General features: G+C 33.2%; 2 protein-coding genes and 1 long non-coding RNA gene across 10 annotated transcripts in view; 2 read left to right on the top strand and 1 right to left on the bottom strand.

Annotated features, from left to right (window-relative positions):
- The first annotated feature begins 1,487 nt into the window (after positions 1–1,487).
- The window catches only part of ACC (acetyl-CoA carboxylase), a 48,223-nt gene continuing 34,692 nt past the window's right edge, over positions 1,488–15,018 (top strand). Inside the window, exon 1 of one of the 2 annotated variants that reach the window (XM_069045627.1) lies at positions 1,488–1,871. In XM_069045627.1, coding sequence (XP_068901728.1) covers positions 1,781–1,871 — 91 coding nt within the window. In that variant the 5' untranslated portion in view covers positions 1,488–1,780. The remainder of the gene's footprint in view (positions 1,872–15,018) is intronic. The other variant, XM_069045629.1, reaches the window with a different exon arrangement.
- LOC138129344 (THAP domain-containing protein 1-like) overlaps positions 2,128–15,018 on the bottom strand; it is a 58,171-nt gene continuing 45,280 nt past the window's right edge. For all 7 annotated transcript variants that reach the window (XM_069045636.1, XM_069045633.1, XM_069045634.1 and 4 more), the window contains 3 exons: positions 2,791–3,055; positions 2,661–2,729; positions 2,128–2,613 (listed from right to left, as the gene is read on the bottom strand). In XM_069045636.1, the coding sequence (XP_068901737.1) occupies positions 2,258–2,613; positions 2,661–2,729; positions 2,791–3,055 (690 nt within the window). In that variant the 3' untranslated portion in view covers positions 2,128–2,257. The remainder of the gene's footprint in view (positions 2,614–2,660; positions 2,730–2,790; positions 3,056–15,018) is intronic.
- LOC138129346 (uncharacterized) lies at positions 11,255–12,581 on the top strand. The gene is made up of 4 exons (XR_011159201.1): positions 11,255–11,352; positions 11,408–11,588; positions 11,644–11,878; positions 11,931–12,581. It is a non-coding gene; the product is annotated as an uncharacterized lncRNA (long non-coding RNA).

Raw genomic sequence — 15,018 nt, 5'->3', positions numbered from 1 at the left:
CTGACGAGTGGATTCGGATTCATCTGCATCCGCATCTGCAAGGCTGACTCGAATACAAGTTTTCTTTGATCATGGGCGATCATTTTTTTTTTTTTAGAAAAAACTGTTGTCCAATTTCTTTGTTTGAAATTTAACGTTTAATGTATTCACTATCAATGCGAAGCGTTTAATATATTCACTATCAATGCGAAGTAAATTATGTACTTATGTAATGATTATTATTAGTTCACAACATAAATAAATGAAACGGGACTCGTTGCATTATTTAAATTTAAATTTGGGATTTAAAACATGTACAATTGCGGCCATTCAAAAGTGAACGTTTTTTTTTAATAGTTTGATTTTTACTTTAAATCATAGGCGTCTTAAAATGTCAATTTGACAGTAAAAAAAATATTTTTTTTAAATGCCACGACATCTCACTCCGATTCAGACAGCTAGAAGAAAATTGGTTGTTGGCTGCTGTGGCGAGACTCATTTTTATTAAAAATTATTTATTAGAACTTTTTTATTAATAGTAACTTCTGCTGCACGAATGCCAATGAATACAGCCTAATTTAATCTAAGGAAAAATACGGAAATGTTCGCAGGCTATCGTTCACTTTTGAATGGCCGCGATTGTACGAGTACGTACCCATTAACCAAAAAAGAAAAACTTTCAAATCTAAAGTGAACAATATTTTTCGCGAAAGTGCCAGAAAGATTCCCAGTTTTTTAGAAGGCACATTGGTTTAACCAAAAATTAACACTTCTGAGTTGATACTTTCTGATGGGGTCGATTACGAAATAAAATACAAAATTAAAAAGACGAATTTCATCCGTTCAGAACAGGTTTTGGTTAAAATTTGAATCGTCCATGGACTTAACAAGTGCAACTTTATGTAATCTATGAAATGTAGTTCTTTTACTTCTTTTCTTTATGTATATTTTTGAATATCATGTTTTTCAATTTTGTATACTTAATCATTGTGTACCTAATGGTGCCGTGATAATTTTATTAAAAAACAATACTTATTATTTAATAGACAAAAGAGACACTACATTCTTGATGATGAAGTAATTAATCTTTTGCGTTTTATTTTATACGCAAATAAATAAATTAAATCAAGTTATTAGAGTCCTTTATTATCAGTAGCTAATATTCAGTATATGTTTGGGTAATTTAATTATATGGCCCAACTGTTAATACCAAAGTTTAGATTTATCTGTCGAAAAATAGAAGTAGAAGTGCCTCACTCAGACTACTTGGAGCCATTCGATAATATCTCAGTCGGGTCTTATCAAAGGTGATATTAGCAATTACTTTTGACCCATTTGAACCGTCATACGAGGCAGTATTTCCCAATAATTTCCGACTTTGTACTGATTTTCGTCCAACATTTTAACAAGTGTTGAACGATTTTTAATAAGTGCAGGTGGAAAGAGTGAACCCAACTGCCCACTTATCAATGACAATCAATAATCACACTGTTGATTTGCGATCATACGACCACGTGCATAAGTCTTCGATCAACGTGTCTGTCTGTGTCAGATCTTTTAAGAAGTTGATAAAAAGGTATTGATAAAAGAGCTGATTGTTGTTTGCCGTGGTCATTCGGTATTCACGCGTTTCATCAACATCTCTAACCATGATCGTGTCTTGAAGACGGCAAAAGTCGAAACAAGGGTATCCTAGTGTCATTCTCGCTTCAAGGTTATCGTTTCGTGTTGCAAATATCGGGTTCAATTTAACAAATTTTCTACAATTTAGAATTAGTCGGTTCGATGATTTTGTTAGTGGATGTTGTTTCTTGTTGTACTTTTTGTCGTTGTGGTGTTTGTGTTAAAGCATTATCTGAGGAAGTTGTGGAGTACGCGAACGGATAGTCCAGGTAAGCAGAAAGAATATTTTTCTTTCCATTCTGGAATTTTTTCAATATTTGCCTTGTGTAACGATGTAGTAGGCGACAACCTTTGCCACTTTGGTAAATAATCTCAATGCATCTTGTTTCGAAGGTCGAACAATGTCAACGATTTGCTTTTTTTGTGATTTTTTCCTTTGGGTTTGAAGAAAATTTGTTAGTTTAACAGCAGCGTGTTCGTGACACAAAGCATTAGCTTTGCACCAAGGTGTACTTTAGTTCGTGAGTAGGTTCAATTTTTATTATGTACAAAACAATACACAATTTTTAAAATGAATGTATATAATGTGTCCTCATTATTTGAAAAAAAAAAATTAAGTTTTCAATTAATTTTTTATAAATTAAATACCACTATTTCATTTGTGCTTCTTCTTCAAAACCTTGTTCGAAGAGGTCTTAAACTGTTCTATTTTTCGTTTTTGTTTTTCAATAATCAGTTCACAACCCTTGAGGTTTTTTTTCAACTGCGCATTTTCCCTCAAGAGGAAGTTATATTTTTCCAATAAAATGTCGTACGTGTTAAGAGGATCGACTTCTAATCTACCTTTATCGTTTTGCATCACAAATTCGTTTTCTTGTCCATCCGAGTCTTTTTCTTTCTTTACCTCCACAGACGGAACCTCTAGTAAAAAAATTTGATTCAAAACTGGTAACGTTTCATCTTCCTCATCTTCAATTTTAATGTCCTTCGGAGGTAAAACAATCGTGGGAGCTGTTATTATATATTAGATTGTGAATATATAAATCTCAATAATTTACCTTTTTGTGTTTTTATTTTGGTTCGGGGATACCACTCCACGGGGGCGTGCAAATGTAAGGAGGGAACAGCTACAAATATATATTTAGTCACTGGAACATATATATATTTTACGTGGGATGATTTCGTTACCTTCAGGTTTTAATCGGTGTTTAGGTTTAAGATTGAGCAGTTCCGATCTGAGATCTCTGACGTAGTCTTCTGTAGTGAAGTGGACCGAGCAGATCTGGGACGTGTTAGGGTTAAAAGGGTTGGGTCGTTTGCAACTGTCGATCCATTTTTGTCGAACGATTGGGTCTTTAGGAAACTTGTGGTAATGGATGTCTTTGCCACATTTTTTCGACAGTTTCCGGTTGTTGAAGCAGACTTTTACAGCACATAAGGAACCAGTCATGGTCTGAAATTTGTGTAATTACTAATTAAAACATTTGGTAGGAGATTTATAAAATGTCGCAAATGGATGCGTCGAAAAATTTTGAAAATGCTCAAAATTTTGGCAATAGCTCAGTTTCCTCTCGGTTAGCGTACTTAAAAAGCTGCATGTTAAAAAATTAAATAAACCCTTTTATCATTTGTCCATCGATTATGAAGAAATTTAATTATGTAATAACAATATGTATATAATCACATTTTTAATAATATTTAATTAAACCTTTAATAATTAAATTTGGCATAATTCTGGAGCAGACGATAGAAATTTCAAGTTAACTGAAACTGAATTGATTGGCAATAGTCGGTCAAATAATAAATAAAGTTTTTCTTGTAGAACCCAGAATAGTAGTTTATTTAACGAGTTTGTGTGTAATTTGGGCTTTTTTTGGCATGAGTGGGCCAGTTTAAAACTCGAGTGAAACGAGAGTTTTAAAGGTCCACGAGTGCCAAAAAAAAGCCCAAATTACACAAGAACGAGTTGAATACAACGTTTTTTTATTCGACGAGCCCCCCAAAGGCTCCAAATCGCTGAAAACCTTTAAAATTAGCTTGACGTTTCGTTTTGACAAGTTGTCAAATTTATCAAAATCCGTTCACACAGGAGAAAATTCTCAAATTCTGACAGTGTCGAACAAAAAATAGAATTTTATTAACGTTTGTGCTGCAAGTAATTGATTTTTTGAATAATTTCTAATAGTATATTATTCAATGGGCGTATAATAATAGCTATTACCAACGAAGATGAAACTTACAGCACGAGCGTCAGCGAGTGATGTAATCATCTAAGTGGGTAATAGCTATTATACGCGAGTCAAATACTATACATATTTTTTTGTTCGACACTGTCAGAATTTGAGAATTTTCTCCTATGTGAACGGATTTTGATAAATGTCACAACTTGTCAAAACAAAACGTGAAGTTAATTTTAAAGATTTTAAGCGATTTGGAGCCTTGAAGGAGCTCGTCGAACAAAAAAACGTTGTATTCAAATCGTTCTTGTGTAAATTGGGCTTTTTTTGACACTCGTGGGTTTTTAAAACTGGCCCACTAATGCCAAAAAAGCCCAATTTACACACGAACTCGTTAAATAAATAACTATTTATCTACTACTACCAGAGAAGAAACGATAAACTACCTATATTACGTTTTATTAAACACAAAATCAATTCTAGGATTAATTTTTGTTACCATGGTAATAATTTTTTTTTTATTACCAATATGTACCGGGTGATCAAGAAGGACTGTTTAAGTTGGCAATACAATTAAGAAAATTTTTATTTATAACACTGTAACTGGATATGTTTTGTTGGTTTATTTGACAAATATCTGATATAGGTATAGCATTAACAACGACAAGCCACCAACAACCGGAAGTTACTTCTGTTATACGATTTAAAATACGATTCAGTGTTACCAACTTAAACAGTCCTTATTGATCACCCCGTATAATAAAATTTGTTACACAGTCTAGGACTGGCTTACAAATCTATGAGGGGCATGATGACCAACTCAGTAGACCGGGACCAATGGCTTAACGTGACTTCCGAATCACGAGACAGAATATAGCCTTTTTTTTAATTTCGCCCTGGGTAATATTAGTACAGTCATTAAAAGTTGCAGGTAGATTTTCCTTGTTTTTGTAAATTTTTCCCAGTTTTTCTTCCTCGTTCTAACTTGTTAAACTCCGTACGGTGATAGATTGTACTTTTTTAAATTCTAGTTCCAAAACATAAAGCAGTGAAAAATACTAAACTCTGCATCTCAATTGTTTCACGTTATGTAGAAAACAGTTGTATCCCTGCAGATTAATTCCCGCCACACCACTCTCTGGGTCTGTCTTCTGTCAAAAAACGTACAATCTATCAGAATATGGAGTATATTTAGGTTGTCGTCGATATAACCTTCGACAACAGCGGGTGATTTCCATCCCCCTATTTTTTTACAGCCGAGATGTTTGATAGTTTAAATTTAATTTTGACATAACGATTGAGTTATATTATTCCATCGAATTGTCAGTATTATTCAATTGACAATAGTAATAACTGTCATTACTTGCCAAAATCTTCTTAGTAATCCATAGATTATGCGATAGTTGTAGATAAAAATGTTTACTGCCCTAACCTTAATAAGGTTTTCTTCTCATATTTAGGGAATGTCTGTACATACTTAATTGCCCAAGAGTATTACAAAATAAAAAATCGGGCCATGTATTCTTAGAAACAAGTTAACTTTGTTTATTGTTTTCTACTGTCATAAATTCTCATTTTTCTCCTTTGTAAACTGCCTCGTAACTGCCCTAAAGCAAAATGAGCAGATAACGAACCGTTGCCCTAGACAACACAATTTTAAAAGATTTGGATGCTTGAGATAAGTCGTTTCAAACAATAAAATTTTGTATGCAACTCGTTTCTGTGTAAATTGGGCTTTTCTAATTGCCCGAGGGACAAGATTAAAACACGAGCGTAGCGAGGGTTTTAAGGCCTCGGGGGCAATTAGAAAATTGCATAAATAACTATTAATTTAATTTTTAGTATACAAATTTTGTAGCATTTTGAGACCGAATAGTGCGCATAATATTTTAAAATTGTAATTGTAATTTATAACTGTTAAATGGTTTCTAAATATTTTAATTAATTTAATTGGCGGAACGAATAGCTGAAAATTATTTATAAGTTTTGAAAAGTTTCTGAATACAGGCTGTTTGATAAAAAAACGCCTCAACCCATAACTTTTTTATTTATTATCTGATTTCAATGAACAAAAAAAAACAAAGATATGGTTTTTCATCCGCTACAAAACAGCTATAAAATATATTTTTTTGTTCGACACTGTCAGAATTGGAGAATTTTCTCCTGTGTGAACGGATTTTGATGAATTTGACAACTTGTCAAAACGAAACGTCAAGCTAATTTTAAAGATTTTCAGCCATTTGGAGCCTTTGGGGGGGCTCGTCGAACAAAAAAACGTTGTATTCAACTCGTTCTTGTGTAATTTGCGCTTTTTTTGGCACTCGTGGACCTTTAAAACTCTCGTTTCACTCGAGTTTTAAACTGGTCCACTCATGCCAAAAAAATCCCAAATTACACACGAACTCGTTAAATAAATAACTATTTTTGGTGTTATCTTCAATAGCTGACGATAGTCAACTTTTTTTTTTAAATGGACACATTTAGTTTTTTATACATAGTCTGGTAGAGCTTTTTTTTCTGAATCTAATGATGTATTAAAAATTATCATTTAGTCGACAGCCAACTGAAAAAAAAACAATTTTCAATTGCGGTTCAGCTTATTATGAAATTTTCAAGGGTGCCGTGAAAAACAATTGGAATACAAATAGGGTAATTGTTCACTTTAACTACTTCTGGAATTTCCGCGTTTTTTCTGGCTAGACAGCCTCAGGACGTCCTCCTACATCGTTTCCCATCAGTCAAACCTTGTGCAAATGAAAATTTTCCTTACCCTTTAGTTATACTAAGACTTGGCGCGACCTTGACGCGACCTTGAAATACAACAAGAGATTAAAAAAAGGCATTTGCACAAGATTTCAATGGTGGGACACGATCTAGGAGGACCCTCTGAGGCTGTCTAGCCAGAAAAAACGCGAAAATTCCAGAAGTAGTTAAAGTGAACAATTACCACAAATAGCAACAAATGTCAAGTGTCAGTTTGAAAATTTTCACGTGCGATTTTGCAGTGGTTTATTATTATTTTCTTGGAAAACATGAACAATAATAATATGTAATAATTATCTCACCGATATGTTTGAAGATCACGTTGAATGTAATAAAAATCGAAATCAAGCCCTACGGTGTTACAGTTAATCTATTGTTCTCGTGATGATTATTTTTATTATTATTCATGTTTTCCAAGAAAATAATAATAAAGCACTTCAAGACTGCACATGAAAATTTTCAAACTGACACTTGACATTTGTTGCTATATACATATTTGTACTCCGATTGTTTTTCACAACACACTTGAAAATTTCACAATAAGCGGAACCTCAATTAAAAATTGTTTTTTGTTTTTCAGTTAGCTATCGACCAAATGATAACTTTTAATACATCATTAGATTTAGGAAAAAAAACCCTACCAGACTGCAAAAAAAAACTACATGTGTCCATTAAACAAAAAAAGTTGACAATTGTTAGCTATTGAAGATAACGCACAAAAAAATTATGGCTGTTTTGTAGCGCATGAGAAACCATATCTTTGTTTTTTTTGTTCATTGAAATCGGATAATAAATAAAAAAGTTACGGGTTGATGCGTTTTTTATCAAATAGCCTGTATACAGAGATGTTCTGGCATTTATTCTAGTTCACCTGTTATACTGATTATATAGGTAATTTAAAAATGACAGAATGACACCGTATGGAAGTTTGATTAAAGAATAATGAACTTAATTTGCGTTGTTGACTCTCGTAATGGTTAAGTTATGTCGCATTTATACAGTTTTATGTGATTATGTGATGAATTTTTAATATTATCATTTAGTAATGTGACTTATCAGTTAACCTCCAGAATCCATAGCTGCGTTACGTTTAAAAGTGTCAGAGCGAATTGGTAAGTAAAGCTAATAAAATGCTTAATGTCATTATATTATATTAAAGAACGAGTTTTATAAGGGTTGATTTGGCGCGTGAGTCCCAAGTGTAGAAAACGACCCGTAGGGGAGTTTTGTATGGGACGAGTGCGCTAATGTCCTTATAAAACGAATTTTTTATGTTATTTTTTAGAATTTGCACTCTTGTTTTAATTTTTAAATAAAAAAATTAAAATGTCAAATTCTAGGGAATTTTGTATTAATTGGTAATTCAAGGTAACGGATGCAACTATATCTGCAACATATGTTAAAAAGTAGAGTTTGAACATTGTTATTGGAAGTTTTTTGGTGTAAATGACAATAATACACTGAAATATTGATAAAAAATTTTTTAGAGATCTATTAAACTACGATTGCTTTAAGAGATAGCCATAAACGACTCCAAATTGAATACAATAATAGACCTATTAGGGATGCAGATTCTAAAAAGTAAATTTAATGGTATACGGGAAATGTAAAGCTGATCTTGGTATTTTATTAGGTGGTAGCGTGGCTTGAGTTAAAGTATCGGGTGTTCATTTAAATGTATCCTCAAAGTAGGCGTTGAAGAGTCGATTGTGAACGGACCATGGATCAGCTGTTTAAATCTAACATCAGTTTTTGCGTTGTTTGTGTTTTTACTGTGGAGACTGACGAGTGGTGCGTCCACAATCGACTCTTCAGAACGCCAACTTTGATGAGAAATTTAAATGAACATCCGATATGTCTTAATTATTGTATCTCAACTTCGTGGGTATATCTAAATTTTACTTTACATAACATCCAATTTTTACTGAAACTAAACAGGCAACAGCGCTGTGTGTCCATTCTCCGTTATTGAAAGCACCATTACGATTCAATGATGAATCTTTTATGTTCTGAAGTTAAAACCATTTTTGAGTTAAAATTTGATTCATAGAGATAGTTGTTTGATGTTTATTAGCTGAGTTAGCAAAAATACGAAAACTCTGACACTGTCAAAGTCATAGCCGCCCCTTATCTAAGTAATTGTTGATTGTACGGTATATGTTGCTATGGTTGTTCGAAAACAAACATGTTATTAAAAATGGCGATTGGTTGGGCAGAAGGGGTTTTATCGAAATTTTATCGAAGGTAAAATAACAAGACCTAATCTTTTAATCGGATACATTTTTCAATTTTACGAGTCGAATTTGGGCATTTTTATTCTGGTTAGGCCCGAAAGCTTTAGCTCGAAGGTTTTAACCTTTGAATAAAAATGCCCAAATATCAACGAGTAAAATTGTCTAAAGCAAAAATGTTTAAGTGAAAATTTGGAAATTTATCAGACATAAAAAATTAGGTCGTGTTATTTTTGACAAGATTAATCCCAGAATACAAACTTTAACGTTAGGTAATTATTTATTTATAACAGTTATTAAAAATACAATTATTAAAAACAATTTGAGAATCTGACAGTAGTAAACACCACTTGTTGATAACCACCACTTCTTGAATTAAGTTGGTGTAAACAAAATTACACTAAGTGTATAATGGCAATTTTGGTACATATTACTAAAATGCTAGACCAATCAAATCTAAGTACACAACGTTGCCGGTTGATTTCCTGGGTAGAATGCAGTGTTGGTGGTTATTTTTATTTTTTTATTTTTGTTAATTTTTTTTTGTGAAGCGTCAATTTTGTCAAGCTAGGTAATAGGCAACCAGTAAAACCAATTTGTTTTGAGGGTTGCGTATCGTAGATCAGGCTAACATTATGCGATTTCTGGTGAAAGAGTCGCCTACTTCGATCCCACATTCATTTATAGACACTCTGTATCTTGAGCATTAGCAACAATTTCGTCTGTATGTATCTGCGTAAGGAATTCTGACTTAAGCCCTAAATAAATCGAACAAAGACCCTACTTAAAGAAATTTATTGTCATATTATGCCTGTCAATCACTAGACGGTCTCCGACAAATATTTTGAGTACTACCCCAGGTAATTTTTTTCTCCGAGACCGCCTAGTGATTGGCAGGTACAATATCACAATACACTTCTTTAAGTAGGGTCTTTGTTCGGTTTATTTATGACTTAAGTCAGAATTCTTTACGAAGATGCAAGTACCTACTATACGTTTTCGAACTGCTGCACTGCCTGGTTTTCGCAAGACACTACTAGTTCCACGAAACAAATGTATAGCTCTGTCCAAGGTTTTCTTAAAATGTGTGTAATCTACAGCAAAATTTGGAAATTCAGCTTGAAATTTTTCAATACAATTTTGCACCGAATAAACCCAGACTCCCCCATGTATGCAGATGATTAGAAAAAATGCTGCAAACAACATTGAACTGTTGTTCTTAAATAATTAAAAACATTGGTCAGTATTTCAGGTCTCACATTTGCTATGGCATCTTCACTTATTTGTTGCAGTTTTTGCACATTGTTAATCGAATTTCTAAACACATTTTTTTTTAATGAGGGATAAAAACAAATTAAGAGGAGTCAAGTCAGGTGGTCGGCTTGGCCACAGTGGAAATAACTCTGCAAAATAAGTAAGTGATAATTTGTCGACCCTGACGAAATATAAATGCAGCCAGTGATATGTTTTTCATTGATAACTTGATCCACAAACATGAATAATTTAAAACTTTTGTATGGTTTGGACATCCCTCACAAGTCTCAATTATAAAAATTTTAAAATGATAGTAAGTAATCGACAATTTTTTTTTAATTTAAAAAACTGACTCATCATAATACATCAATATCATATCGATCTTTTCGTCATTGGAGCACATTTTAATTAATAAAAAATACTTCAATTCAATATCATATAAAAAAGAATGTTGACATTTTTAAGAATAAAACCTAATTTACAAATTATCTCCGACATTTTTTGTTTTGTTTTTGACAATGCGGTCCAATCCTCGACATTTCCTAAGCTAACTCGATGAAAAATTTCTTGATTACGCGATATTTCCACTTATTTAGAAGTACATATCAAAATAAAGTACCAATTGGTACAGCTCACGATATACATAAGAACTGGTACGCGCATTTCCCTATACTTCCCTAATAAATAAGCCTGTCAAAAAAGCACCCTAGGTGTCAGCTTCATAAGTTACTATACTCCGTATGCTGATAAAGTCGGAACACTGAAACAGTCGATGCACGTCATCAACGCGAAATGATGACGTAGTTAGTACCAACACAAAAAAAAATGATTTTTTGTAGTTTTTCTTGCAAGAATATACATTGTACGGCAAAAATCTTGTTCCTTTATCGAAAACGTATGTAAAATAGTTCATTGCTGTACATATTTATGGCAAAAAATTAGAAAAGATATGTCCAATTGTCCAGTTAGTGATATTGACATCTTACTGTTGGTGGTAAATAAAGCGTCGTTTAGAGAGGCATCTGTCGTTTCGTGACATCTCATCTTCATCTTCGTTCGTCTCTGTGTTTTTCGTGTTTCGTCCTGTTGGTTTTCTCAAGTGTTTTTTAGAAGTCGTTGTGGTTGTTTTTCCAAATCTGTTCTTTTCAGAACAAAAAAACTCGAGCAGAACGAGTTAGTTTTGTGTGTTTTGTTATTGTCGTGTCTTTAACAATGCCAAAACCCCTCAGTAAACATTCGCAAGAGATGATTGCTAAGTTGATACGTTGTTTGAACAAGAACGTGACAACCGTGGCCCCCTTTTACCACTAGGAGCTGTTAGAGAGGTTAGTTTGTCTCTTGCAATATTTTATACTTGATAGTAACACAAAGTTGTTTTAGAGAGTTGCAAATGCTCTTCAAGTGTCTGTTGCAACTATTAGTGGAGTTTCCAGCAAAATAGCATCCAATGTGTTATTACGCACTCCCAAGAAAAAAAGACCTCGTACAAAACTCATTTGTGACTTGGATGAAAACCACGAAATGGAGATACGCAATGTCATTTATGATATGGTTAAAAATAGTAAGTATCTATTAAACATTGTTATGCAAATAATTATTGCGAATTTTATCTTTAGAGAAACATATTACAAAGTTAACTCTGCTACGAGTCCTCAAAGCCAAACATTTATTCCAAGGAGGCGCATCTTCTTTGGGAAAAGTATTGAAGGGCATTGGGTTCCGCTTTAGGAAAGATGATCCAAGGCGCGGTTTAATAGAGCTGCCAAGAATCGCTCTAAGTTGGCTGCAGGAACGTCACATTCCTTTTACAAGTGAATTGCTGAAAGTACAGTTGTTAGAAATTGTGACGCGGTATAGATACTTAGTCATGTATTTTATCAATTACTAAATTTAAATATTTTAGGCACAAGCCCTACAAAAAATACAAAGCAGATGAATTTGCCCTTAAATATGGTCATAAAGTACTGCGTCTTCCTCCATATCATTGTTTTGACAAGTTGTCACATTTATCAAAATCCGTTCACACAGGAGAAAATTCTTAAATTCTGACAGTGTCGAACAAAAAATGGAATTTGTGCTACAGCAATAATCCTACTGATAAAGGCTAATGAGGGTTGTTATTTTGGGGTTCGTAATGTTAGCTTCAAGCAGGGATGTTACAGGTGAAGTGCGTCTATCGATATTTTGAAACGACTTTTCAATCACTAGTTATCATTTTGGGTCGTTTATGGTCTCATTACTAAGGGATTATTTACCTATTAAAATATCGATAGACGCACTTTAGTTGTATTTATGACAAAGGATATTACTTGATAATAAGATCTTATTCTTCGGTTGTTATTGTTAAATTTACAACCAAAGTCGAATTCCACAAGAGTTTCTGTAGGACTATACTCTCCGGCCTAAAAATTTCGTCCACCCTTTTCCTGTCATTTCACAAAAATTGAATGTAGTTTAACCTTTATTGTCATTATGATTGACGTTTGCAAATTAAAATTTGTATCCGCCACTGTAATACTACTTTAAAATAAACAGTTAACAATAGATTTGTTTCATTTCATTCTCTAATCTGTAACGTTTTAATTATTATAATTTTTCAACCATTTCACTAGTTTTTTTAACTTTTTATGGTGCACAGTAAATAGTTATTAAATCTTTTGATAAAATTTTTGGAATTACCGCCAAATTGCATCAATTTGCGTGTAAATTAAGCTTTAGCATGACGTCACGCTCTAGTGATGACGTGCATCGACTGATTCAGTGTTCCGACTTTAGATTGCACGTTTTTAAATTCTATTTCCAAAACCCAACGCAGTGAAAAGTACCAAACTCCCCATCTCAATTGTTTCACGTTATGTAGAAAACCGTTGTAGCCTTGCAGATTAATTCCCGCCACACTCGTTTCTGTGCCTGTCTTCTGTCAAAAAACGTGCAATCTATCAGAATCAAAGTACGGAGTATACTAGACGGCGCTGTATGTACACTCGACCCAAAGCCAGTCGATTAATAAAGTACCGACACGATTTGACGTTTATATAAAAGGCAACCGTAACGATTTTTTCGCTACAAGAGGCGCTGATATCGCTATTTTGACTGGCTTTGGTGAACATTTGTTCACCAAAGTCCATGGATTTATCAGTAATAATTAGTAATTTATTAGTAATAATTAGTAATTCGTTACTAATAAATCCATGCCAAAGCCAGTCAAAATAGTGATATCAGCGCCTCTTGTAGCGAAAAAATCGTTACGGTTGCCTTTTATGTAAACGTCAAATCGTGTCGCTACTTTATTAATCGACTGGCTTTGACTCGACCGATTTAGAAAAGCCCAGGCCCTCCGGCCAGGCATGCATTATTTGTTTGTCTAGTTGTATTTAGCCTAAGGAGACCAAAGAAGCAGGTAGTGTCGCCCCGTCTTAGAGACCATTTCATCTAAGAAGTACATAATGCGCACGAACGCGTTGTCGTCAGACGAGTCCATGTTCAAATTTTTAGGGGAGGTTTGAGTCCAGCGGCGTACAGACCTATCAACCACGTGGAATCCATGCGCTCGTTGTTATTTCTAACTTAACCCCGTTAGCGTTCAAAAAGTGTTTTGTTTGTTATTCCTTTCGCTGTGTATCGTTTTATGGTATTCATTGTTCAATTATTGATTTGTTAGAATTTCAATCATATAAATTAATTGAACTATAGTGACTCTTCAGCTAATCGAATGTTTCTACGGCACTGATCATCAGCTGACTAGCGTCGTACGGTCAGATTTCGATGAGTCATCATGTACTTCTTAGATGAAATGGTCTCTACCAGTCTTATTTGCAAATGAGGACCAAAAATATTCACTTCGTTCGGCACCGAAACTAGCGGCCTCAGCACATAAAATTTCATTTTTGCTCGTAATACACTACTAATAAAAATACGGTGTGATCAAGAATTATTGAATCTGTTGGTAACAATGAAATTTGGTGAATCTGAAATTTACTATCAAAGGTTCATTTTTGTAATAGTACAAACATAACCGGCATAACCAAAAATGTTTTTAATGTCATCTCAAGTTAAAAAATCCCGTCAGTACCAATTACGAGACAAAAAACACCAGTACTTTTCAATTGTTTCATTGCCAACAGACTCAGTCATTGTTGATCACGCTGTACATACTAAAAATTTTATTGTTTTCAAGTATTTTTTTTAAATTTAATTGATTTGATTGAAAGGATTATTATTCATATTTTTAACAGTTTTTAACCATTTAATCATTCAAGAATTTAATTTGCTAGAAATATTTGCAGATTTTTTTATTAACGACGTGCTTTGTAATAAAACAATTAGTCTTCATTGAACAATTAGACTAACAGTAAATTGTGGGTTTTTTGTCAAAAACTGTCCAACACAAAGAGAATGTTGACAGTTGACTATTACGAATTAAGTAGGTATACAGGCTGTATCTGAAATACGTGTGTTAATTTTAACCAGTGAAAGAACTCGCCAATTTATGAAAGTTTTCTTTACAACATTTTGCAAAATTCGCAAAAGTATTCCAAGATTTTTTACCCCTCAATTTTTACCAAAGGAGTTGTTTTGTGTGATTAACTAGTTTCTACTTTTTGTAACCATGAGAATTTAAATTTTAATCATGTATTTAGTTTTTTCTATAAGAATGTAATTTTTTAATAAGGCTTCGTTTCTATCACAACAGAAAATTTTCGCCCTTACCCATAGGCGGGTATACACTTTGATGGCTAATTTATTCCAAATTTTAAATCAATTTGTAATGCTTTTTCGTAAAAATGTTGCAGAGAAAAGTTTCATGAATTGGCGAGTTCTTCCACTGATTAAAATTAACACACGTATTTCACATACACCTGAATATATATATTTTTTTACCAAATTAGGCATCTTTAATGTTTAATGTTCATTTCAAATACCGAGAGATCATTTAAATTAATAATAATTAGTTTTATATTAGCACAAAGCACACAATTTTTCATTTTTAG

Source organism: Tenebrio molitor, chromosome 4 (genome assembly GCF_963966145.1).
Source record: "Tenebrio molitor chromosome 4, icTenMoli1.1, whole genome shotgun sequence".
NCBI classification, from domain to species: domain Eukaryota; kingdom Metazoa; phylum Arthropoda; class Insecta; order Coleoptera; family Tenebrionidae; genus Tenebrio; species Tenebrio molitor.
The sequence above is the reverse complement of the archived record's forward strand: the minus strand, read 5'-3'. Positions and strand labels throughout refer to the sequence as shown.